This window comes from Oncorhynchus masou, chromosome 14 (genome assembly GCF_036934945.1).
Source record: "Oncorhynchus masou masou isolate Uvic2021 chromosome 14, UVic_Omas_1.1, whole genome shotgun sequence".
Classification (NCBI taxonomy): domain Eukaryota; kingdom Metazoa; phylum Chordata; class Actinopteri; order Salmoniformes; family Salmonidae; genus Oncorhynchus; species Oncorhynchus masou.
This window is the reverse complement of record NC_088225.1, coordinates 25,270,043-25,297,252: the sequence shown is the minus strand read 5'-3', so window position 1 is coordinate 25,297,252 and position 27,210 is coordinate 25,270,043. Positions and strand designations below refer to the sequence as shown.

The window sequence follows — 27,210 nt, the reverse complement described above, 5'->3', positions numbered from 1 at the left end:
GGCAGAGCTGTTGACAGAGAATTTAACGTTACAATTTCTACCATAATCCACCTCTAACGTTGTTTGAGAGAATTTGTCCAACAGGCCTCACAACCGATGACCATGTGGAACCACACCAGCCCAGGACCTCCACATCCGGCTTCTTCACCTGCGGGATCGTCTGAGACCAGCCACCCAGACAGGTGATGAAACTGAGGAATATTTCTCTGTAATAAAGCCCTTTTGTGGGGAAAAACTAAGTCTGACTGTGACTTGCTCCCAAGTGGCTGCGCCTCTGCCCAATGGAATGTGAAGTCCATAGATTAGGGCCAAATTTATTTATTTCCTTGTATGAACTTTAACTCAGTAAAATGTTTGAAATTGTTGCATGTTGCGTTTCTATATTTTTGTTCAGTGTAGAATGGGGAATGATGCCAGCTCTATGCAAAACAGGATCCTTCCACTCTCCTGAGGCCCGAGAGACCTCAGCAAAGGGGTGGCTCCCCCACAGACAAAAATGCATTAGCAGCCTGGTCTGGTCTGCTTAGTTCATTGACTGTATATGAACCAGAAAAAAAGGAGACAGTGAGATGTCTCACTTCCTCTTCTGTCTCTGACCTTAAGGCCATGACAGCAAAGCAAGACTTGTCTCTTGGCAGTACAGTATCATCCTCCTAAGGCCAGCAGATGTCGATTCAGGACAGGCAGTGATCCATGGCAGCACTGGAGTGAGTACTCTAATACTATCTGAACCGGTAGTTATCCTTTCATGAAGGGGTTGCTGAAATGAGTATTCATCAGCAGAATAGTGGACTAGAGACAGTTGGCCTCTTCATGAAACCCAGATATCGGTTTTGTGTCAAAATCATCATCAATCTTCCGGTCCTGCAGGAATACAGGTTTGGATTCATGTTATTCACGCAACAATACAAACATCAGGCCTATTGAGTGAAATAAAGAAACTAAATTGTATAATCATTTCAAACATGCTTTTCTCAATGTCTATGGAAACTTTTTGACTTATTCTGGGTTATCGATTTTCATTGAATATGGCCTTATGGTCTGCTGTTTTATGTACAGTAGCTACTCTACAGCACACTGTACATCTGTAGTGTACCTCTGTTTTCTCTCTCATACTGTTTCTACCTTTCTTATCTACATTCTACATTCCTGACAAAACTAAATCACACCCTGCGTTGTTAGTGGTACTGGTAGACCTGAACTTCTCAGCCACACCTCTAACCCATCCCACTTTGAGAGGAAGTATATCCTCATTCGGTGTACGTCTCACAAGCTATCAACATCAGCGGGAGCAGAATAAGTTATCTGGTACCGTAAGTAGTATCCCATTATTCTATTAATACTGTATACATTGTGATTTTGACAAGGTTTATCAGACTTTTAGAAGGGTCAAGGATATGGTTATATGTGAAATGGGATAGAATACCACACTTATAGGACAGGATTAAACTGGATGTTTCATGGGTGTAGTTAGGAAGTTAGTTGCTTCAAGTAGGAGACCCTCATGAGGCCGTAAAACATGACTCAAACACCGACATCTGGAGACAAAAAGTCAACATTGTCGAGAGAAGATTAGTGAGAGGAAAGAGGAAGTGTAGAAAAATAATGACAGAAAGTTGCATATGTAAGTCGCTCTGGATAAGAGCGTCTGCTAAATGACTTAAATGTAAATATATACAGAGTGTGTGACTTTCTGTATTTTGATACAGTTTACTCTCCGCTAGTCAGCACCGCTACATAAATTGGGTGTGCGTCAGCTCATGCTTTTTACAGAAAACAGAAAGTAAACATAAAGGACAGACAGTATATCTCTTCTGTGTGATAAATACAAATCATCAATATTCTGGTCCTGCAGGAATGCAGGTTTGGACTCATGTTATTCACTCAACAAAACAGTGTAGGTCTACTGACTGAAATAAAGGAACTCAACTGTATAATAATTGACAAACTTTTTAGATTGTCCATATAAACTTTTGTTATTGTCTTATTCTGTTTTTTTTTTCTTCATTTAATTAGGGGCCAGCTGTTTAATGTACAGTAGCTACTCTACAGTGTACTGTACATCTATAGTGTATATCTGTTTTCTCTCATACTGTGTTTCTACCTTCCTTGTTTAGATTAAGGGCTTATGACTTCTCTACATTCCCTACTACAGTAAATCACACCCTGCATGGTACTGGTAGACCTGGACTTATCAGACACGCCTCTAACACATCCCACTTGGGTATAAGCTGACTCAACATCAGCAAGAGCTGAAGACTATCCGATCCCGTAAGTAGTATGGCTTTAGTTTGTATAAATACAGTATATATTGTGATTTTGAAAAGATTGAAACTTTTAGAAGGGTTAAGGTCAAGAATGATATGTTGTGTGTAATGAAATAACAATATGAAATGATGAGAAAACTACTCTTAGGACAGGATTCAACTTGATGTTTCATTGGTGTAGTCAGGAAATGAGTAGTTTTGATCAGGAAACCTCAAGGGAGCAAATAACATGACCCAAAAATAGAAATCTGGAGACAAAATGTAAAAATTGATGAAAGTAGTTTAGTGAGAGAATAAAAGAAGGAGGCACTAAGTAAATTTTGGTTAGTGTATTGTAGACTTCCTTATCAGTTGTGCTTGTGAAGTTTAATGCATTGTATTATTTTCAGTGTGAACATTGTTTTCTGGTGATTGAAATAAATAAGTACATTGTCTTTATAGGGAGTACAACAAACTATTATAGTCAAAGTACAGTAAATATAAATACAGCTCTGGCAAGAGTGAAAGTGAAACATCAAGTCCGTGCTTCCTAGCAAAGCTTCCAAAAGCACACATAGCAAGCCCAGGTCTGCCCCAGTCTCTTCTGCTGTGTGATGTCCGAAAACAATTTGATCTTGTTCACTGCCCAAAAAATACTTAAATAAGTGCATGTGACATATGAGAAACGTAACAGTTTTTCTTGTAAAAAATATATATGATAGTAACAAGTTGGTGGGCATGTTTGCTGTGGTGTATCTAAAGTCTATTACAGATAACTTTCTCCATGTCTTATCCTCAATGATCTACAAAGCTGTGTTCACACTGCACCTAGCCGTGGGCTAACAGCCTCCATGTCTTATCCTCAATGATCTACAAAGCTGTGTTCACACTGCACCTAGCCGTGGGCTAACAGCCTCCATGTCTTATCGTCAATGATCTACAAAGCTGTGTTCACACTGCATGTAGCCGTGGGCTAACAGCCTCCATGTCTTATCCTCAATGATCTACAAAGCTGTGTTCACACTGCACCTAGCCGTGGGCTAACAGCCTCCATGTCTTATCGTCAATGATCTACAAAGCTGTGTTCACACTGCACTGAGCCAAGGGCTAACAGCCTCCATGTCTTATCCTCAATGATCTACAAAGCTGTGTTCACATTGCATGTAGCCGAGGGCTAACAGCCTCCATGTCTTATCCTCAATGATCTGCAAAGCTGTGTTCACACTGCACCTAGCCGAGGGCTAACAGCATCCATGTCTTATCCTCAATGATCTACAAAGCTGTGTGCACACTGCACTGAGCCAAGGGCTAACAGCCTCCATGTCTTATCCTCAATGATCTACAAAGCTGTGTTCACATTGCATGTAGCCGAGGGCTAACAGCCTCCATGTCTTATCCTCAATGATTTACAAAGCTGTGTTCACACTGCACCTAGCCGAGGGCTAACAGCCTCCATGTCTTATCCTCAATGATCTACAAAGCTGTGTTCACACTGCACTAAGCCGAGGGCTAACAGCCTCCATGTCGTATCCTCAATGATCTACAAAGCTGTGTTCAAACTGCATGTAGCCGTGGGCTAACAGCCTCCATGTCTTATTGTCAATGATCTACAAAGCTGTGTTCACACTGCACTTAGCCGAGGGCTAACAGCCTCCATGTCTTATCTTCAATGATCTACAAAGCTGTGTTCACACTGCACTTAGCCGAGGGCTAACAGCCTCCATGTCTTATCCTCAATGATCTACAAAGCTGTGTTCACACTGCATGTAGCCGTGGGCTAACAGCCTCCATGTCTTATCCTCAATGATCTACAAAGCTGTGTTCACACTGCACTTAGCCGAGGGCTAACAGCCTCCATGTCTTATCCTCAATGATCTACAAAGCTGTGTTCACACTGCACTTAGCCGAGGGCTAACAGCCTCCATGTCTTATCCTCAATGATCTACAAAGCTGTGTTCACACTGCACTTAGCCGAGGGCTAACAGCCTCCATGTCTTATCCTCAATGATCTACAAAGCTGTGTTCACACTGCACTTAGCCGAGGGCTAACAGCCTCCATGTCTTATTCTCAGTGACCAGCAATGGCTGCCGTTCCTGAACTGCTGCTGGCAACTCTGGATGATTTGGGTAAAGCAGAGATGGAAAAATTTAAATGGTATCTTCGTCAAGGCGTGGAAGGTTTCCCTCAACGCATCCCAGTGAGCCAGCTGGAGAACACTGACAGAGTTGAGACTATCAATAAGATGGTGGGGACCTACCAACCTGAGGAAGCTGTGAAGATTACACTGGAGATCCTGAGGAAGATGAACCAGAACCAACTAGCTGAAACGTTAAAAAACAAATGTAAGTGTGTTGAGAAATACAGTCTTTGCTTCCTATCTAACTTTTTAGCAGACACTCTTATCCAGAGCAACTCGGGTTAAGCTGCTTTGCTCAAGGATACATTGACACATTTTTCACATAGTCAGCTTGGGGATTTGAACAAGCAACCTTTTAATTACTGGCCTATCACTCTTAACCACTAGGCAACCTACCACCTCTTTTTAAGGAATTTATGAAATATCATTATTTATCCTGTAGAATTAGAAAGATTATCTCAAAGTACATTTTTTAAGAGTTGTATTTACATTAACTTGCTTTGAATCAACTTAATCTACCATATTTCCTATTATAATTTGTTATCTACTGTCTCTATGTGTCTCCCACTCCCCCTAGATGGCCCTGTTGGAGCTCTCGGAGAAGGTTTTAACATGGAAGCATCTTCTTCAGGGAGATCTACAGGACGTTTTCAGCCAGGTGTTGTATTTTATCATTTCTCTCTCAGGTCCCCTTTGGCTTCTTATCTTTATTGACAATAATAAAATGTATGGTTTATATCCACCATTGTGGATATGGTAGTTCTCTATGACATGATTTTGTGCATTATATGCAGTCAGATTTATCATTATTGTCAATCTTGATAAAGATTAGCAAAAAAGACTCTATTAAATAAATAATATATACTGAGCTATATGGTAAGTAAAAAAAGGAGGGAATTGTATTATTTTATACTAATACAATTGTTAAGAGAAATATATTTTTTAACAAGTAATAAAAAAGATAGGGGTCAAAATGATTGGCACCCCTGTTTTCAATACTCCAGCACCCTCTCTTTGAGAGGATAATTACACTGTTACACTGAGCCTTAATCTAAAATGTTTTACGAGATTGGAGAACACTTTGGGAGAGATCTTAGACCATTCCTCCATTCAGAATCTTTACAGATCCGTGACATCATTTGCCTGCTCTTATGGACTACCCTCTTCAATTCCAACCACAGGATACTGATATGGCCATTGCACAATGTTGATTTTGTGGTCAATTGATTTTGATTGGTGCTTGGGGTTATTGTCTTGCTGGAAGTGTCAGCCTCCTGGCAGAGGCAGCCAGGTGTTTGTCTAACATGTCCTGGTACTTGGTAAAGTTCACGATGCCTTTGACCTTAAGGGCCCCAGGACCAGTGGAAGCAAATTAGGGCCATAACATCAAAGATCCACCACCATATTTTACCGCCAAACCAACCACTAGTGTGGTTAAGCTCTATTTTCATGTTATCTGACCATAGAACTAGTTCCCATCCAAGTGAAAATAGAGCTCTTTGGCCACACACACCAATGGTGGGTTTGGCATTGAAAAACACAAGCATATGCAGAAAAGTACCTCATACCTACAGTAAAATATGGTGGTGGATCTTAGATGTTATGGGACTGTTTTGCTTCCGCTGATCCTGGGAACCCAGCATAAGGAACTTTACCAAGGACCAGGACATTTTAGACAAAAACTTGGTTGCCTCTGCCAGGAGTCTGACACTTGGCTGCAAGTTGATCTTCCAGCAAGACAATTAACCCAAGCAATAATCCAACTCCAACAATCATTTATTAATTGACTACAAAAGCCACATTTTGAAATGGCCATCTCAGTCTCCGGACTTGAACCCCATTGAAAACCTGTGGTTTGAATTGAAGAAGGCAGTCCATAACAGCAAAATAAGGATATCAAGAATCTGGAAAGAAGATTCTGTATGGAGGAATGTGGGGTTATAGAATGTGGGGTTATAGAACATTATAGAAAAAGTAAGTTAAGAACAAATTCTTATTTTAAATGATAGCCTACCAAAAGGCAAAAGGCCTCCTGCGGGGACAGGGCCTGGGATAAAAAATACAATAATAATACAATATAAATATAGGACAAAACACACATCACAACAAGAGAGACAACACAATACAACATAAAGAGAGACCTAAGACAACAACATAGCAAGACAGCAACACATGACAACACAGCATGGTAGCAACACAACATAACAACAACATGGTAGCAACACAACATGGTAGCAGCACAAAACATGGTACAAACGTTATTGGGCACAGTCAACAGCACAAAGGGTGGCCTCCCGAGTGGCGCAGTGGTCAAGGCACTGCATCGCAATGCTAGCTGTGCCACTAGAGATTCTGGGTTCGAGTCCAGACTATGTTACAGATGACCTCAATCAGCAGACCCATGGGGCGGTGCACAATTGGCCCAGCGTCGTCCAGGTTAGGGGAGGGTTTGGCCGGCAGGGAAGTCCTTGTCCCATTGCGCACTAGCGACCCCTATGATGGGCCGGGCGCAGTGCACACTGACACGGTCGCCAGGTGCACAGTGTTTCCTCCAACTCATTGTTGTGACTGGCTTCCGGGTTAAGTGGGCATTGTGTCAAGAAGCAGTGCGGCTTGGTTGGGTTATGTTTCGGAGGATGCACGGTTCTCGACCTTCGCTTCTCCCGAGTCCGTACGGGAGTTGCAGCGATGAAACAAGACTGTAACGACTACCAATTGGATATCATGAAATTGGGGAGAAAAATGGGTAAAAGTAACAATAAATAAATAAAACCGCACCAAGGGCAAGAAGGTAGAGACAACAATACATCACACAAAGCAGCAACTGTCAGTAAGAGTGTCCATGAGGCACTCTTACTGTCTTCGAATGAAGAGATTGAGATAAAAACTGCCCAGTTTGAGTGTTTGTTGCAGCGCGTTCCAGTCGCTAGCTGCAGCAAACTGAAATGTGGAGCGACCCAGGGATGTGTGTGCTTTGGGGACTATTAACAGAATGTGACTGGCAGAACGGGTGTTGTATGTGGAGGATGAGGGATGCAGTAGATGTCTCAGATAGGGGGAGTGAGGCCTAAGAGGGTTTTATAAATAAGCATCAACCAGTGGGTCTTGCGATGGGTATACAGAGAGGACCAGTTTACAGAGGACTATAGAGTCCAGTGATGTGTCCTATAAGGAGCATTGGTGGCAAATCACATAGCCGAATGGTAAAGAACATCTAGCCGCTCGAGAGCACCCTTACCTGCCGATCTATAAATTATGTCTCCATAATTTAGCATGGGTAGGATGGTCATCTGAATAGTTTGGCAGTTGGGGTGAAAGAGGAGCTATTACGATAGAGGAAACCAAGTCTAGATTTAACTTTAGCCTGCAGCTTTGATATGTGCTGAGAGAAGGACAGTGCATCGTCTAGCCATACTCCCAAGTACTTGTATGAGGTGACTACCTCAAGCTCTAAACCCTCAGAGGTAGTAATAACACCTGTGGGAAGAGGGGCATTCAGTGCCTTGCGAAAGTATTCGGCCCCCTTGAACTTTGCCACCTTTTGCCACCTTTCAGGCTTCAAACATAAAGATATAAAACTGTATTTTTTTGTGAAGAATCAACAACAAGTGGGACACAATCATGAAGTGGAACGACATTTATTGGATATTTCAAACTTTTTTAACAAATCAAAAACTGAAATATTGGGCGTGCAAAATTATTCAGCCCCCTTAAGTTAATACATTGTAGCGCCACATTTTGCTGCGATCACAGCTGTAAGTCACTTGGGGTATGTCTCTATCAGTTTTGCACATCGAGAGACTGAAATTTTTTCCCATTCCTCCTTGCAAAACAGCTCGAGCTCAGTGAGGTTGGATGGAGAGCATTTGTGAACAGCAGTTTTCAGTTCTTTCCACAGATTCTCGATTGGATTCAGGTCTGGACTTTGACTTGGCCATTCTAACACCTGGATATGTTTATTTTTGAACCATTCCATTGTAGATTTTGATTTATGTTTTGGATCATTGTCTTGTTGGAAGACAAATCTCCGTCCCAGTCTCAGGTCTTTTGCAGACTCATTTAACATCATTTACATTTAAGTCATTTGGCAGACGCTCTTATCCAGAGCGACTTACAAATTGGTGAATTCACCTTATGACATCCAGTGGAACAGCCACTTTACAATAGTGCATCTAAATCATTTAAGGGGGGGTGAGAAGGATTACTTTATCCTATCAGGTTTTCTTCCAGAATGGTCCTGTATTTGGCTCCATCCATCTTCCCATCAATTTTAACCATCTTCCCTGTCCCTGCTGAAGAAAAGCAGGCCCAAACCATGATGCTGCCACCACCATGTTTGACAGTGGGTATGATGTGTTCAGGGTGATGAGCTGTGTTGCTTTTACGCCAAACATAACGTTTTGCATTGTTGCCAAAAAGTTCAATTTTGGTTTCATCTGACCAGAGCACCTTCTTCCACATGTTTGGTGTGTCTCCCAGGTGGCTTGTGGCAAACTTTAAACGACACTTTTTATGGATTTCTTTAAGAGATGGCTTTCTTCTTGCCACTCTTCCATAAAGGCCAGATTTGTGCAATATACGACTGATTGTTGTCCTATGGACAGAGTCTCCCACCTCAGCTGTAGATCTCTGCAGTTCATCCAGAGTGATCATGGGCCTCTTGGCTGCATCTCTGATCAGTCTTCTCCTTGTATGAGCTGAAAGTTTAGAGGGATGGCCAGGTCTTGGTAGATTTGCCGTGGTCTGATACTCCTTCCATTTCAATATTATCGCTTGTTAGTGCTATTAGTGCTCCTTGTGATGTTTAAAGCTCGGGAAATATTTTTGTATCCAAATCCGGCTTTAAACTTCTTCACAACAGTATCTCGGACCTGCCTGGTGTGTTCCTTGTTCTTCATGATGCTCTCTGCGCTTTTAACGGACCTCTGAGACTATCACAGTGCAGGTGCATTTATACAGAGACTTGATTACACACAGGTGGATTGTATTTATCATCATTAGTCATTTAGGTCAACATTGGATCATTCAGAGATCCTCACTGAACTTCTGGAGAGAGTTTGCTGCACTGAAAGTAAAGGGGCTGAATAATTTTGCACACCCAATTTTTCAGTTTTTGATTTGTTAAAAAAGTTTGAAATATCCAATAAATGTCGTTCCACTTCATGATTGTGTCCCACTTGTTGTTGATTCTTCACAAAAAAATACAGTTTTATATCTTTATGTTTGAAGCCTGAAAGGTGGCAAAAGGTGGCAAAGTTCAAGGGGGCCGAATACTTTCGCAAGGCACTGTACATGGATGAGAGAGCTTCCTACTGCCTGAGCTATGTTGCTGATGTATATTGAGAAGAGCTTGGGGCCTAGTATCGAGCCTTTGGTGCTTTTCCCTTGGTGACAGGCAGTGGCTGAGACAGCAGATTTTCTGACTTTATACGCTGCACTCTTTGAGAGAGGTAGTTAGCAAACCAGGCCAAAGACCCCTCAGAGACACTAGACACCAATACTCCTTAGCCGGCCCACAAGAATGGAATGGTCTACAGTATTAAAAGCTTTGGCCAACTTAATAAAAATAGCAACACAATATTGCTCAGAATCAAGGGCAATGGGGGCATCATTGAGGACCTTTAAGGTTTCAGTGACACATCCACAACCTGAGCGGAAACCAGATTACATACCCGAGGGAATACCATAGACATCAAGAAAGCCAGTCAGTTGATTATTGACAAGTTTTTCCAACACTTTTGATATACAGGGCAAAATAGAAACAGGCCTATAACAGTTAGGATCAGCTTGATCTCCACCTTTCAATAAAGGATGAACTGTGGCTGCCTTCCAAGCAATGGGAAGGCAATGTGTCATTTGACCTCTATTTTTGTAACTTATTTTTTTACTACTTGTTAAACAAAATATATGTCTCTGAGCAATTGTATCAGTAGATATTAAAACAAAACGTTTTTGCATACAATATTGCTCAGTATTTTAATTATTTATTTTAGATTTTTTTTGGGCTTATCTTTATCAAGGGCTCCAATCATTTTGGATTCCACTGTATGATTGATGTTATCCATTCTTAGGTCCTGCATTACCTCCTGCCTCCAATATATTGCCTGGGACTGGAAGAAAACCTGCTGCAGTTGGTGAGTTTTCGACTATTTGACATTTTAAAACCATCCACCACACCTAAAGTTCCAATTGATCAGGCTATTCCCCCTTTTGGTTCCCGATTTACAAGAGCATATTTGCTTTGGGATCAACTCAAAAATAATACTATTGTTTTGAGCAAACTGCATACATTTGTCATTTATTTTTTGAAAACAGGGGATCCAATACGTTTGACCCCCATCTTTTTTTTAGATTTGTTTTAATTACTTCTCTTTCTCTGAGCAATTGTATTAGTATAAAATAATATTATTTTATGAAAATCTTTGAGCATACAATATAGCCCAGTATTGTATTATTTAGTTTATAGTATTTTTGCTCATCTTTATCAAGGGATCCAATAATTATGGACCCCACTGTATGATTGATGTTATCCAATCTTAGGTCCTGCATTACCTCCTGCCTCCAATATATTGCCTGGGACTGGAAGATAATCAGTTGAACGTTGTGAGCTTTCAACCATTTTGACATGCTTGTTAAAACCACCCAAGAACCACACCGAAAGAACCAATTGACCAAAGAGTATTCCCCCTTTTTGGATCCAAATTTACAACAGCATGTATGCATTTCAATATTCCTTACAGATTATGTTAAATTCAACACAGCAATAGGTGCTAAACTAATAGAATGTGTAATTGTAGCTAGGCCGACTGTATATGTAGGATCTTAATTTCATCACCCTGTTGCAGGATAACTTTCCTGCAATGCAGGACATTTAAAACCTGTAGTGTATTTGAGGTTTGAAAAGGCTTCTGAAGTTTGCTATTTTCACTTTAAAATTTCAGATTTGATATTCCGTTCTGAAAAAATGCATTAACACCTAAACAAATGTCCATTAATTATAATCCACATAATAATTAAAATGTTCTGTTGTTTATTTTGCTGTGGTAGCAAACTGGCTCAAATGTAAATCCTACATATGTATAATTCTCATAAGCCTTTGATTTAACAGATAAGGTTCTGTGTCTTGACAATAAAGGTACAGTAGGGTGGTATTTTCTGTCTGAACACAGCGTTTTCATTTCGATACAGCATCAGATGAGGAATCGGTTGGAAAGATCACATACCACACCAATAACCATCTTGGAACAGGTGCCGATGGAATTGTGTTCAGGTAAACCAGCTTAAACGTTATTGTGGAAATGTGTTTGTAACCCAAATCCCCTCTTTGCAGCAAAAATGTCTTTGCGATCGGTTCATTGATTAAATGTTTATCTTTCTCTCCCTCTATCCTCCAGGGGTTACTTCCATTGTGATGATGCCAACAAGCGTCCTGCGGCAGTGAAGAGAATTGAACTAGCAAAACAAAGCAATGCTGATCGAGAGGTCGCTTTGCTTCTTCAATTGGACGACAATCCCCATGTCGTCCGCTACTTCTGCACTGAGAAGGACGGGCAATTCCTATACATTGCCATCGAGCTGTGTGCCGTCTCTTTGGATAAGGTCTAAGTGAATGACACTATTTTATTCTCTGACTTATCCAAGGGGATAAAACTTGATTATTATAACAATCTCACATCATGATTATCTGTGTTAGAATATATACTGAACAAAAATATAAATGCAACATACAACAATTTCAAAGATTTTACTGAGTTACAGTTCATATAAGAAAATCAGTTAATTGACATGAATTCATTAGACTCTAATCTATGGATTTTATGACTGGGAATACAGGTATGCATCTGTTAGTCAAAGATACCTTAAAAAGGGTAGGAGCGTGGATCAGAAAACCAGTCAGTATCTGGTGTGACCACCATTTGCCTCATGCACTGCAACACAGGCTGTGGATTGTGGGCCGTGGAATGTTATACCACTCCTCTTCAATGGCTGTGTGAAATTGCTGGTCACTCCCTCAAAAATTGAGACATTTGTGGCATTGTGTTTGTGTAAGACAACTGCACATTTTAGAGTGGCCTTTTATTGTCCCCAGCACAACGTGCACCTGTGTAATGATCATGCTGTTTAATCAGCTTATTGATATGCCACACCTGTCAGTTGGATGGATTATCTTGGCAAAGGAGAAATTATCACTAATGGATGTATACAAATTTGTGCACAAAATTTGAGAGAAATACGACTTTGTGTGTGTAACATTTCTGGTTTTTTTTTCAGCTCATGGAACATAGGCCCAACACTTTACATGTTGCGTTTATATTTTTGTTCAATGTACATTCCAAGGTTAGAATGCTTGGGGTTCATCAGCGCACTAATACTTGGGTGTCTCTTCCAGTGTTTTACTAAAGAAAATCCTTTTGACCTTCGCGGACTGAACCCAGTGATGCTGCTGCAGCAGACCATGATAGGACTGGAACACCTGCACTCTCACAACATAGGTTCTAATTACATTTAAAAAAAGTTTAATTGAACCTTTATTTAACTAGGCAAGCCAGTTAAGAAACCACTTGGCCAAACCCTAACCCGGATGACACTGGGCCAAGTGAGCGCCGCCCCATGGGTCTCCCAATCACGGCCGGTTGTGATACAGCCTGGAATCTAACCAGGGACTGTAGTGACACCCATAGCACTGAGATGCAGTGCCTTAGACCACTGCACGCCTCAGGAGCCCAGTATATACTGTAGACTGTAGATAATCCTAATGAAGTTACAGTATTAATGACCTTTCTTTATATTATCATTGATCAGATCTATGATCTTCCCACAACTCCAGTAGACTGATTCATCCTGATCTTTTCTCCCCAGTCCACCGTGATGTGAAGCCCCACAACATCCTGTTGAAAGACCACTCTGACTCAGTCACGGTCAAGATCTCAGACTTTGGGATGAGTAAGCAGTTAGCGGACAGCAGACAAAGCTACAGTATGAGGTCGGGAGCCCTTGGCACCATGGGCTGGAATGCCCCAGAGGTCCTGGATGACAGCAGGAAAGTAAACCCTGTGAGTGGCTCCTGATCTTCACACTGGACCAGAGAACTGTTCAAGTCATTACAGATTCAGAGATAATCCTGAAAGAAATGTGATGAAATAGGCTAATTGGCATTTCCTTACAGGAGTTAAACAGGATTGGCCCATTGCTCAAAGGAACAGTTCACCCTAAAATCAAAGTTGATCATCTGTTGTGGAGATCAAGCTCCAGTATATTACACATACGTACATAAGAAAGATAGGCACCATCTACACAACCATGGCGTGGGATGTGGACTATGCTCGACATTAGACCACTTTTGGGGATAAAAGATTAACCACTTTCCATCCATAGGTGTATGCCAGTAAAGTCATATTACATATATTTTTTAAATGTGATGGAACCAGGAGGTTTCTGTACGATTTTATGATTGTCAATAGATAATTTGTTTGTTCGACATGGTGGGATCTTTTTGTGTCTGTAAAATGAATTATGCGAGAAATGGCACTAGAAACGGCTTCATACGCAAATATTGATATAATAACCATCATACTGAAGTAAACTTGGAGTCACGCGATTATATATTGTGTGGTCCTCCCACTACTACTTCGGAAACCAAGCCATTTATTAGGCTACAGATGAAATAAGGGCAGAACGACAGATTTTTACCTTGTCAGCTCGGGAATTTGATCTAGCAACCTTTTGGTTACTTGCCCAAAGCTCTTACCACTAGGCTACCTGCTACTTGAAAGTGAAAATGCATGGTGATGAGCTTGATGCTCAATTCCAATAAACATTGAGGGTCTTATTCTGGTGATATGATGATGGATGCTTGACTGCCATTTGACAAAAAATATTCTCACTCTTAGCCATCATCATCTCATCATGTAGACTAGCCTACCCTCACTGTATCTGCTAGCTGTTGGCCAGAGAGCACGTGCCAAGACCAGAGTAGTGAGTGTTGAATTCAACAGTTTTTGTGACAAAACTATGAGTAGAATTGAAAATGCAATGGAAACACTTTTGAGTTGTATTCGGTACATGAAAAACAAAAGGGGAAAAAAGGACATTTTGTCATGACGCACTGATCGTTATCCTGAACAAATCTGTTTGGTGTAAACACTACAGTTGGGAAAATGCAAATGTTTTCTTTATGTAGATTCTAGAATATGCGCATGAAAATCTGTCGCCAATTGGATGGAAACCTAACTATAGTCTGACAAATTTGCAAACTATTATTTTAGGTTGCCTGTAGATTAGAACTAGTAATGATTGTGGTACTGTTCTGAAACAACTATTATTAAAGACACTCCTCTTCCTCTACAGACCAGTGCTGTGGACATCTTCTCTGCCGGTTGTGTGTTTTATTATGTGTTGACAGGAGGAGAACATCCATTTGGAAAACCCAATAGGCGGGCTGGTAACATCGAGGATGGCAAATACAACCTTGATGGATTACAGAAAGACAAACATGGTTAGTGTACAACTGAAAGGTTGTTTCTGAAATGATCATCAGAGTACTACTTAAATAAACATTGTTGAAGGACTATGAAAATGGAGAAAAAAAAGGATTAGCCTACAGATTATGATAATTACAAAATTAAATGGGAAAATGGGAGCGGAGAAATGACTATTTGTGAATTTTATTGTTGTTATTGTATCCAACCAAGCAGAGGCATCACGAAAGTCAGAAATAGCAATAAAAATAAAATGAAATAGCAATAAAAAATAACTTTTCTTTGAAGATCTTCATCTGGTTGCAATCACAAGGGTCCCAGCTACATCACAAATGGTTGATTTGTTCGATAAAGTCCTTCTTTATATCCCCAAAAACTCAGTTTGGCTGGTGCACTTCATTCAATAATCCACCAGTTTCCCTCCTTCAAAATGCATACAAAATAAATCCCAAACGTTACCAGTACACTTTTCCAAACAAGTCAAACATCGTTTATAATCAAACCTCAGGTGCCCTAATATGTAAATAAACAATAATATTTAAGACAGAGAATAGTTTTGTCGTTACCAGAGATAAACAACAAAGTATGCAGATTCAGAAGAACGCGTAAAAACCACTCCAAAATGGGAGCCACTTAGAAAAACTACAAATTCTAGCTAATTTTTCCAAAAACAAGCCAGAAATTATTTCTAAAGACTGTTGATATCTAGTGGAAGCCCTAGGAGCTGCAATCTGGGAGGTAATTCCTTTCACATGAAAAATGACAGCCATTGAAATCAATGGTAGGGTGAAATAAATACAATTCTGAATGAATTGTCCTCGGGTTTTCGCCTGCCATATCAGTTCTGTTATACTCACAGACATTACTTTAACAGTTTTGGAAACTTCAGAGTGTTTCTATCCAATACCACCATGCATATGCATATCCTAGCTTCTGGGCCTGAGTAACAGGAAGTTTACTTTGGGCACCTCAGTCATCAAACTTCCAAATACTGCCCCCTAGCCTTAAGAAGTTTTAATGTAAATGTAAATAGTAATTTCTTTGCAGTGGCATCGTGTAGCCTCACTTTGAAAATAAACTATAAAGAAAATGTAGACTATTTGCTAATGATGGTTGTGGGGTTTTAAATGGCATATTGTTGATAAATATATGACCAGAAACTGTGCCTTCTCACTTGATTAACCAAAACTAGTATTGTTCTCATTGTAAATATCTCATGTAAATGTGGGATCATAATTTGAGCTAGTCTGCTACAGATGGAAAATAATCCTGCAGCAACAGGAAATATGAATTATTATTTAGATTATAATTAATTGACATCTTTGTAGGGGTTAATACATTTTTTGTTAGGGCAAATTCAGAAATTTCAAAGCGGAAATTATACATTTTAGAAGCCTTTTTAAAACACAAATACAATACAAGTTTGCAGGAAAATTATCAGCAACAAAAGTGTGATCAAATTAAGATCCTACATCTGTAGACACCAAGCCAGAATTTGACCCTATGGAATTGTGATCTGTAATGTTGTCTTTGAGAGATGTAATGTTGTCCTGATAAAATGTTATAATAAGCACTGCCATTGATTGCTTTGTCATCATCTTTGTCTCAACTCAAATTCTGGGCCTTTCTTCATTAAAATCATCACAGAGAAAATACCCACTGGGCACAAACTGGTTAAATCAACGTTGTTTGAATGTAATTTGCCAACGTATTGGGATGTAGAATCTATGTGTAAAATACATTGAATTTGCAAAAAGCCAAACGTAAACTGTTGTTTTGAGGGTGAAATTTCAACCACAGGATTATGTCATCATGGTAACCAATGTTCAACATAGACAAACCTTATATAAAATATGTTGAATTTGTTCCATTGAAACAATGTTAGATTTAGGGTTGCGAAGAGTGGATATATTACTGGAAACTTTTAAAGTGTACTAGTAAACTACTAAAATTTTGGTATCTTTCAATTATCTTTATATATTTTATTACACACTTTTTATTTATTTTACTACAGTATGTGAATATGTATTTGTTGTCAGTGTTTTGGCATCAAACTGGTGGCAGTTCGAGAAAATAATTAATAGTTGGATGAGTTTCAGAGTTAATTGAAAATAATGGCATTGTTGATAATAATGGCATTGTTGATCATTAATTTGGCTATTTTCTCCTGAAACATAATGGTCTATCTACTAGAAACTCAATGACAACATGGACACAGAAATATAAAATGAATACTATATATGAATATATTTTTCAAAAACGTTGTTAAAAGTATAAATTACCGAAGTAAACATAATGGTCTATCTACTAGAAACTCAATGACAACATGGACACAGAAATATAAAATGAATACTATATATGAATATATTTTTCAAAAACGTTGTTAAAAGTATAAATTACCGAAGTTACATAGATTGACGTAGATTTTTTGTTAATTACCAAAAGTACTGAATTTTCCAGTAATTTTGGTAAATGACTGATAGCTTTGCAACCCAGTCAGATCTTCAAAGTTATTTATATTATCAGAAAATAACTATAGGCTGGGAAGCACCTCCTACTGGGAATAGATCTATCTACAGCTATCCTTTTGATCCAGGGCTTTGACCAAGCCAAGTCCTGCTTAATAGGCAGTGACTATTACCAATGTGCTATCATGAGAAGGATTGCTGAGAGAGCTCCACTTTAAACCTAAATAGATTCACTGTTGCTATTGAAGTAATTCCAAAGTGTAGGTTTAATAAATCCTATTTGGGATAGGGGGCAGCATTTTCACGTTTGGATGAAAAGCGTGCCCAGAGTAAACTGCCAGCGACTCAGGCCCAGATGCTAATATATGCATATTATTCGATTTGGATAGAAAACACTCTGAAGTTTCTAAAACTGTTTGAATGATGTCTGAGAGTATAACAGAACTCATATGGCAGGTGAAAACCTGAGTAAAATCCAAACCGGAAGTGGGAAATCTGAGGTTTGAAGTTTTTCAACTCATTGCCTTTCTAATATACAGTGTAAATGGGGTCATATTGCACTTCCTATGGCTTACACTAGATGTCAACAGTCTTTAGACCCTTGTTTCAGTCTTCTACTGTGAAAGGGGAGCGAATAAGGTGAATAAGTCTCAATCAGGTGTCTGGCAGAAGACCATGAGCTGGTCATGCGCGTGGCCGTGAGAGCGACCTGCGTTCCATTGCATTTCTAAAGACAAAGGAATTGTCTGGTTGAAACATTATTGAATATTTATGATTAAAACATCCTAAAGATTGATTCTATACATCGTTTGACATGTTTCTACGAACTGTAATATAACTTTTTGGACTTTTCGTCTGAACTTTCGCCTGGACTTGCCCGCACCTCGTGAGTTTGGATTTGTGAACTAAACCTGAGTTATTTGGACATAAATGGTGGACTTTATTGAACAAAACAAACATTTATTATGGAACTGGGATTCCTCTGGATAAGAGCATCTGCTAAATGACTAAAATGTTCATCTAAATGTTTGACATACAAATATTACTGTATTGCATAATACAAAAAAGTTTTAATATTGATGTCACAAAAGTATAATTTGTACATTTCTTTAGTAAACAATTAGTTATTTGTTACATTTGCATGTGTAAAACCTAGCAGTACAAATTATTTATCTTTTGAGTGAGACAGATATATAGCATTTAGCAAAAAAACTCAACAAATTTTAAACAAACACTTCTGTCATTGAACAACCCATGCCATAATTAGATTGTGAAAAAACACACCAATCTATTTCATAATTTCTTTAAACAATTAAAGCTAATTTACCAAACTTTCTGAAAATGGAAAATCGTGTTTTAGAATGAAACTCTTCAAATGTTGATATTTGGTTGCATTGACAACCAAACACAAATTCATGATAACTTTCGCGATACAGTAAATAGCCTATTAACTCGTCGACCAGTTAATAAAGGATATGTTGGATTCACGTCTCTAACTCAACCAAAAATAAAAGGATTAAGGTTTAAGCCAGTGGCTCAGATGGAACTATCCAAACAGTTGATACAGTATCTCATTTACATGTTGATATTTGTTTGCGTTGTCAACCAAACACAATTCAAAATTACTTTTGTAATATAGCCTTAGCCTAAAGTTATCTTACAAACTATTGAAACAGTATTTATTCAACCTTAAAATGAGTAACACATCCATGGTCACATGTTGATGTAACTGTAATAAATATCTTCCTATGTAATCTGCACAGAATTTCAAAATGGCATTAATCACTTGCACCATTTACTTTTAATGTAATCAACTGAATCCAGTTCATTTGATTGTGCTATTAGACGAAGCACAGTAATAACACATTAAGTAGTTAAAATAAATAATAAATAAACACAATATCTGACATTCACATTTTAACTTTGTTTTAAATGTTTGAAAGTGCAGTGATAACACATTTAGGTAACAACAAACCAAAAATTGACATTCTTTTCCCATTGTAATTTGGTTGTGCTTTTAAAGTAGATGGTCTAAAGCATAGTGATAACAACAATCTTTCAACAACTGTTGGCTGTCTTTTTAGTGGGTAAATATACTGTAGGTTATATTCTCATTGATCAAAATCTCCACCAAATATTACCCAGTTGTCAACTTTCATATGACGTGGTGTGTCCAGTGTGGGTACTTTCATATGACGTGGTGTGCCCAGTGTGGGTACTTTCATATGACGTGGTGTGTCCAGTGTGGGTATTTTCATATGACGTGGTGTGTCCAGTGTGGGTACTTTCATATGACGTGGTGTGCCCAGTGTGGGTACTTTCATATGACGTGGTGTGTCCAGTGTGGGTACTTTCATATGGTGTGGTGTGTCCAGTGTGGGTACTTTCATATGACGTGGTGTGTCCAGTTGTCCACTTTCATATGACGTGGTGTGTCCAGTGTGGGTACTTTCATATGGTGTGGTGTGTCAAGTGTTTTGTACTTTCATATGACGTGGTGTGCCCAGTGTGGGTACTTTCATATGACGTGGTGTGCCCAGTGTGGGTACTTTCATATGACGTGGTGTGTCCAGTGTGGGTACTTTCATATGACGTGGTATGCCCAGTGTGGGTACTTTCATATGACGTGGTGTGTCCAGTGTGGGTACTTTCATATGACGTGGTGTGTCCAGTGTGGGTACTTTCATATGACGTGGTGTGCCCAGTGTGGGTACTTTCATATGACGTGGTGTGTCCAGTGTGGGTACTTTCATATGACGTGGTGTGTCCAGTGTGGGTACTTTCATATGACGTGGTGTGTCCAGTGTGGGTACTTTCATATGGTGTGGTGTGTCCAGTGTGGGTACTTTCATATGACGTGGTGTGTCCAGTTGTCCACTTTCATATAACGTGGTGTGTCCAGTTGTCCACTTTCATATAACGTGGTGTGTCCAGTGTGGGTACTTTCATATGGTGTGGTGTGTCCAGCGTTTTGTACTTCCATATGACGTGGTGTGTCCAGTGTGGGTACTTTCATATGATGTGGTGTGTCCAGTGTGGGTACTTTCATATGACGTGGTGTGTCCAGTGTGGGTACTTTCATATGACGTGGTGTGTCCAGTGTGGGTACTTTCATATAACGTGGTGTGTCCAGTGTGGCTACTTTCATATGGTGTGGTGTGTCCAGCGTTTTGTACTTTCATATGACGTGGTGTGTCCAGTGTGGGTACTTTCATATGACGTGGTGTGTCCAGTGGGGGTACTTTCATATGACGTGGTGTGTCCAGTGTGGGTACTTTCATATGACGTGGTGTGTCCAGTGTGGGTACTTTCATATGACGTGGTGTGTCCAGTGTGGGTACTTTCATATGGTGTGGTGTGTCCAGTGTGGGTACTTTCATATGACGTGGTGTGTCCAGTTGTCCACTTTCATATAACGTGGTGTGTCCAGTTGTCCACTTTCATATAACGTGGTGTGTCCAGTGTGGGTACTTTCATATGGTGTGGTGTGTCCAGCGTTTTGTACTTTCATATGACGTGGTGTGTCCAGTGTGGGTACTTTCATATGATGTGGTGTGTCCAGTGTGGGTACTTTCATATGACGTGGTGTGTCCAGTGTGGGTACTTTCATATGACGTGGTGTGTCCAGTGTGGGTACTTTCATATGGTGTGGTGTGTCCAGTGTGGGTACTTTCATATGACGTGGTGTGTCCAGTTGTCCACTTTCATATAACGTGGTGTGTCCAGTTGTCCACTTTCATATAACGTGGTATGTCCAGTGTGGGTACTTTCATATGGTGTGGTGTGTCCAGCGTTTTGTACTTTCATGTGACGTGGTGTGTCCAGTGTGGGTACTTTCATATGATGTGGTGTGTCCAGTGTGGGTACTTTCATATGACGTGGTGTGTCCAGTGTGGGTACTTTCATATGACGTGGTGTGTCCAGTGTGGGTACTTTCATATAACGTGGTGTGTCCAGTGTGGGTACTTTCATATGGTGTGGTGTGTCCAGCGTTTTGTACTTTCATATGACGTGGTGTGTCCAGTGTGGGTACTTTCATATGACGTGGTGTGTCCAGTGGGGGTACTTTCATATGACGTGGTGTGTCCAGTGTGGGTACTTTCATATGACGTGGTGTGTCCAGTGTGGGTACTTTCATATGACGTGGTGTGTCCAGTGTGGGTACTTTCATATGGTGTGGTGTGTCCAGTGTGGGTACTTTCATATGACGTGGTGTGTCCAGTTGTCCACTTTCATATAACGTGGTGTGTCCAGTTGTCCACTTTCATATAACGTGGTGTGTCCAGTGTGGGTACTTTCATATGGTGTGGTGTGTCCAGCGTTTTGTACTTTCATATGACGTGGTGTGTCCAGTGTGGGTACTTTCATATGATGTGGTGTGTCCAGTGTGGGTACTTTCATATGACGTGGTGTGTCCAGTGTGGGTACTTTCATATGACGTGGTGTGTCCAGTGTGGGTACTTTCATATGGTGTGGTGTGTCCAGTGTGGGTACTTTCATATGACGTGGTGTGTCCAGTTGTCCACTTTCATATAACGTGGTGTGTCCAGTTGTCCACTTTCATATAACGTGGTGTGTCCAGTGTGGGTACTTTCATATGGTGTGGTGTGTCCAGCATTTTGTACTTTCATATGACGTGGTGTGTCCAGTGTGGGTACTTTCATATGACGTGGTGTGTCCAGTGTGGGTACTTTCATATGACGTGGTGTGTCCAGTGTGGGTACTTTCATATGACGTGGTGTGTCCAGTGTGGGTACTTTCATATGACGTGGTGTGTCCAGTGTGGGTACTTTCATATGACGTGGTGTGTCCAGTGTGGGTACTTTCATATGACGTGGTTTGCCCAGTGTGGGTACTTTCATATGACGTGGTGTGTCCAGTGTGGGTACTTTCATATGACGTGGTGTGTCCAGTGTGGGTACTTTCATATGACGTGGTGTGTCCAGTGTGGGTACTTTCATATGGTGTGGTGTGTCCAGTGTGGGTACTTTCATATGACGTGGTGTGTCCAGTTGTCCACTTTCATATAACGTGGTGTGTCCAGTTGTCCACTTTCATATAACGTGGTGTGTCCAGTGTGGGTACTTTCATATGGTGTGGTGTGTCCAGCGTTTTGTACTTTCATATGACGTGGTGTGTCCAGTGTGGGTACTTTCATATGATGTGGTGTGTCCAGTGTGGGTACTTTCATATGACGTGGTGTGTCCAGTGTGGGTACTTTCATATGACGTGGTGTGTCCAGTGTGGGTACTTTCATATAACGTGGTGTGTCCAGTGTGGGTACTTTCATATGGTGTGGTGTGTCCAGCGTTTTGTACTTTCATATGACGTGGTGTGTCCAGTGTGGGTACTTTCATATGACGTGGTGTGTCCAGTGGGGGTACTTTCATATGACGTGGTGTGTCCAGTGTGGGTACTTTCATATGACGTGGTGTGTCCAGTGTGGGTACTTTCATATGACGTGGTGTGTCCAGTGTGGGTACTTTCATATGGTGTGGTGTGTCCAGTGTGGGTACTTTCATATGACGTGGTGTGTCCAGTTGTCCACTTTCATATAACGTGGTGTGTCCAGTTGTCCACTTTCATATAACGTGGTGTGTCCAGTGTGGGTACTTTCATATGGTGTGGTGTGTCCAGCGTTTTGTACTTTCATATGACGTGGTGTGTCCAGTGTGGGTACTTTCATATGATGTGGTGTGTCCAGTGTGGTACTTTCATATGACGTGGTGTGTCCAGTGTGGGTACTTTCATATGACGTGGTGTGTCCAGTGTGGGTACTTTCATATGACGTGGTGTTTCCAGTGTGGGTACTTTCATATGGTGTGGTGTGTCCAGTGTGGGTACTTTCATATGACGTGGTGTGTCCAGTTGTCCACTTTCATATAACGTGGTGTGTCCAGTTGTCCACTTTCATATAACGTGGTGTGTCCAGTGTGGGTACTTTCATATGGTGTGGTGTGTCCAGCATTTTGTACTTTCATATGACGTGGTGTGTCCAGTGTGGGTACTTTCATATGACGTGGTGTGTCCAGTGTGGGTACTTTCATATGACGTGGTGTGTCCAGTGTGGGTACTTTCATATGACGTGGTGTGTCCAGTGTGGGTACTTTCATATGACGTGGTGTGTCCAGTGTGGGTACTTTCATATGACGTGGTTTGCCCAGTGTGGGTACTTTCATATGACGTGGTGTGTCCAGTGTGGGTACTTTCATATGAAGTGGTTTGCCCAGTGTGGGTACTTTAATATGACGTGGTGTGTCCAGTGTTGGTACTTTCATATGATGTGGTGTGTCCAGTTGTCCACTTTCATATGACGTGGTGTGTCCAGTTGTCCACTTTCATATGAAGTGGTTTGCCCAGTGTGGGTACTTTAATATAACGTGGTGTGTCCAGTGTGGGTACTTTCATATGATGTGGTGTGTCCAGTTGTCCACTTTCATATGACGTGGTGTGTCCAGTTGTCCACTTTCATATGAAGTGGTGTGTCCAGTGGGGGTACTTTCATATGATGTGGTGTGTCCAGTTGTCCACTTTCATATGACGTGGTGTGTCCAGTGTGGGTACTTTCATATGACGTGGTGTGTCCAGTTGTCCACTTTCATATGACGTGGTGTGTCCAGTGTGGGTACTTTCATATGACGTGGTTTGCCCAGTGTGGGTACTTTCATCACCAAGTTTTTGAATGAACAAAGTTCCTTGGCCTTGAACCTGCCCATGGTTACTGTGTCTGTGTGTGTGTTTGGTCTTATCTTTCCCAGAGGACATTGTGGCCACAGACCTGATAGAACAGATGCTGAACATGGAGCCCCAGAGGAGGCCTTCTGCTGAGAGTGTGCTCAAACACCCCTTCTTCTGGAGCCTGGAGAAACAACTGATGTTCTTCCAGGTCACAATAAAGTATAATCAATGCATAGCTAATATCAGTTAGCTAGATTACAATATTATTTAATTCTACTAGGGAAAAATGTAACTGCAACAGCAGAAACAATGGGTATTCTATCAATAGAATATATAGCAATAGTGGAGTCCATTGAGCATACAGCAATAGGGTGGTAAACGAGATGTTGGATTAATTAAAGTACTGTCTTCCCCTGTAGGACGTGAGTGACAGAATTGTAAATGAGACATCGGATGGTCCAATCATACAGCAGCTAGAGTCAGGGGGACAGGAAGTGGTGAGGAATAACTGGATGGAACACATCACAGCAGTTCTGCGGAAAGGTTAGTGACTGCTCTGAGATCAGCATTTGAACAGCAACACTTTGCAGCCTGTAAAGCCATTTTCTATTACAATATATCTCTAGTAACATTAACATCCAGATCAGAGGTGTCATGAATGACATGACTACATTTGCAAGATGAGTTTATTGCTGGACCAGTCAACAGCACCATCTCTGTTTTGTTGTTGTATTATATTACACTAATGACAAACTTTCTTGATATCATAATTCTGTATCTTAATAGAATTGTTGTTGTTTGTTTACTGGCTGTGTTTCCTGCAGATCTAGAAAAACGCAAAGGAGCATATGTAGAGGGCTCTGTTAAAAGTCTTCTACGTGCCATAAGAAACAAGGTGTGTTCTGCCCAAATACAATTACCATACTATATCAAAGTACACAAATGATTGCCCTCCCGGGTGGTGCAGTGGTTAAGGGCGGTAGGGATGTCCTTGTCTCATTGTGCACCAGCGACTCCTGTGGCGGGCCGGGTGCAGTGCACGCTAACCAAGGTTGACAGGTGCATGGTGTTTCCTCCAACATATTGGTGCGGCTGGCTTCCGGGTTGGATGCGCGCTGTGTTTCGAAGCAGTGTGGCTGGTTGGGTTGTGTCATAAGGTGAATTCACCAATTTGTAAGTCGCTCTGGATAAGAGCGTCTGCCAAATGACTTAAATGTAAAATGTAATGTGTATCGGAAGACGCATGACTTTCAACCTTCGTCTCTCCCGAGCCCGTACGATGAGACAAGATTGTAACTACTACAACAATTGGACACCACGAAATTGGGGAGAAAAAGGGGAAAAAATACACAAATGAAGCATGTTGGTATATTTGCAAAACATTATTTAAATAGTCAAAAACTTGAGAGGATTCAGGCATCCTCTACTAAACCTGTCAAATGTAATATTTATGTAAATCTGACACAAGAAACTAAATGTGTGTAAATGACATTTTATAAGCAACATGTTGTTTCTCATAGAAACACCATTACCACGATTCTCCTAAGGAGGTCCAGGAGACTCTGGGCTCCATCCCTGATGACTTTGTCTCCTACTTCACCTCCCGCTTCCCCCACCTGCTGCTGCACACCTACCTCACCGTGCGTTCCTTTGCTGAGGAGCTGACTTTACAACACTACTACCTCGAAGTCCAACACGAAACTTAGACGGCAGAAGAGAACACACCCAGAGCCTGAGGTGACGACAACCAAGCCAACAACTAAAAAAATGTGACCATAGTGTGATGTCAGGCGCTCCGCTGAGAAGTACTCCATCCCACACCAGCAAACCTCCAATCTATGTCAGTACACTGTATTGTCACGGTTCTTTTTACATGAACAATATTGGTTTGTCTGAAGAAGAAGCAATCACTTTCACTTGTATGCAGATGACACTGTTGTGTCTCCTATTTCACCGATGGCTGACCAGGTTCTGTCAGAGCTTTATTCTGCCTTTATTGTCTTGCCGAAAGCCTTTATTAACTGAAATTGGTACTTTATGCAGGTAAAAACAAGTATATATTATATTCCAAATCACGTAAAAAATGTATCTGATGATTTATGCATGCGTACATTGGATGGTGCCCTCATTGATTATGTCCCCAACTAATAAATATCTAGGCATCTGGATTGATGATAGTCTGTCCTTCAAAAATAATGTTGATGGGTTCGTTAAAGGTGCAATGTGCAGAAATCACTCTGCCATTCCTGGTTTCTTAAATTGCAATAGTTAGCCTAATTTCAGTTTGTGACAAAACAAGTAATATACTGTATAGTGTAGAGAATCATTACACCATCTAAACTGTGGTGAAATATCTCTTCAATAGTAAGAATATTGTATTTCCAGGTGTTTGAAGCTGGTGTACAAAACTGAAAGTAAAAGGAGTAAAAATGAAACTAAAGAACGGGAAGCATATAAATAGTGCATATAGAACATCTACAGCTTGTTAGACTTGCTTTCAATGGGAATGACAGATCAATAACTCACATTTCTATGTGAATTTGGTCAGGTCGCCCAAAAAGTGACATATTGCAGCTTTAAAACGTGAAGGTAGTCCGAAATGAGTATGATTATCTTGTATTCTTTGTTTATTGAAGAGGGTTCTGTTCATTTCCTGATCTGAGAATTGATGGGCAAGCAGTGGTTCGACTGCATAGTTATTGAATGGGACAGATAATGTGGTAGTAGCCTATCCCGGGGGATGTACATGTTTATATCCCAGGTTGTATTCATGCTTAAAGCAGGGGAAGCCCCTTTATTGATATGTGTGCATGTATACTGTATGTTCAAGTATGTTTATGATCTGATGACATTTATATTGTAATTCATGTATTTTCAATGTTGATTGATCAGTGTGTGAAATGCCTTGCTTTTATTGGTTAAATGCATTATGGGTAGGGGTATAAGAACCCTGTATTCTCATGGTTTTAGAGACAGACAGGGTAATGTCTATTTATTTGATTGTGTAAATAATTGTACTGTTTGCCGGCTCTTTATCCTCACTTTGCAAATAAAAGCCTCACTCTGGGCAGGAAAAATCAGTTCTGTATTGTTGTTGCCTCATTGTTAAAACCCTACCACAGGGTGTTTCTCACACTATCCCAGAGAACTTGGCCAAACACCTGATAGAATAGATGCTGATTATAGAGCCCAGTGGAGGCCT

General features: G+C 40.6%; 1 protein-coding gene across 3 annotated transcripts; it reads left to right on the top strand.

Annotated features, from left to right (window-relative positions):
- Window positions 1-1,248: 1,248 nt before the first annotated feature.
- LOC135554611 (serine/threonine-protein kinase/endoribonuclease IRE1-like) lies at window positions 1,249-27,088 on the top strand. 3 transcript variants are annotated; one of them, XM_064987005.1, is made up of 13 exons: window positions 1,249-1,313; window positions 2,156-2,271; window positions 4,319-4,589; window positions 4,962-5,042; window positions 11,573-11,654; window positions 11,779-11,983; window positions 12,774-12,876; window positions 13,244-13,437; window positions 14,732-14,879; window positions 24,089-24,216; window positions 24,428-24,551; window positions 24,833-24,903; window positions 25,529-27,088. In XM_064987005.1, the coding sequence occupies exons 3-13, from the start codon at window positions 4,328-4,330 to the stop codon at window positions 25,712-25,714; spliced, it is 1,584 nt and encodes a 527-aa protein (XP_064843077.1). In that variant the 5' UTR covers window positions 1,249-1,313; window positions 2,156-2,271; window positions 4,319-4,327; the 3' UTR covers window positions 25,715-27,088. The 3 variants fall into 3 exon arrangements, with proteins under 3 accessions (XP_064843077.1, XP_064843076.1, XP_064843078.1); XM_064987004.1 differs by having other exon boundaries at window positions 2,118-2,271; XM_064987006.1 differs by having other exon boundaries at window positions 1,279-1,308.
- Window positions 27,089-27,210: the final 122 nt, after the last annotated feature.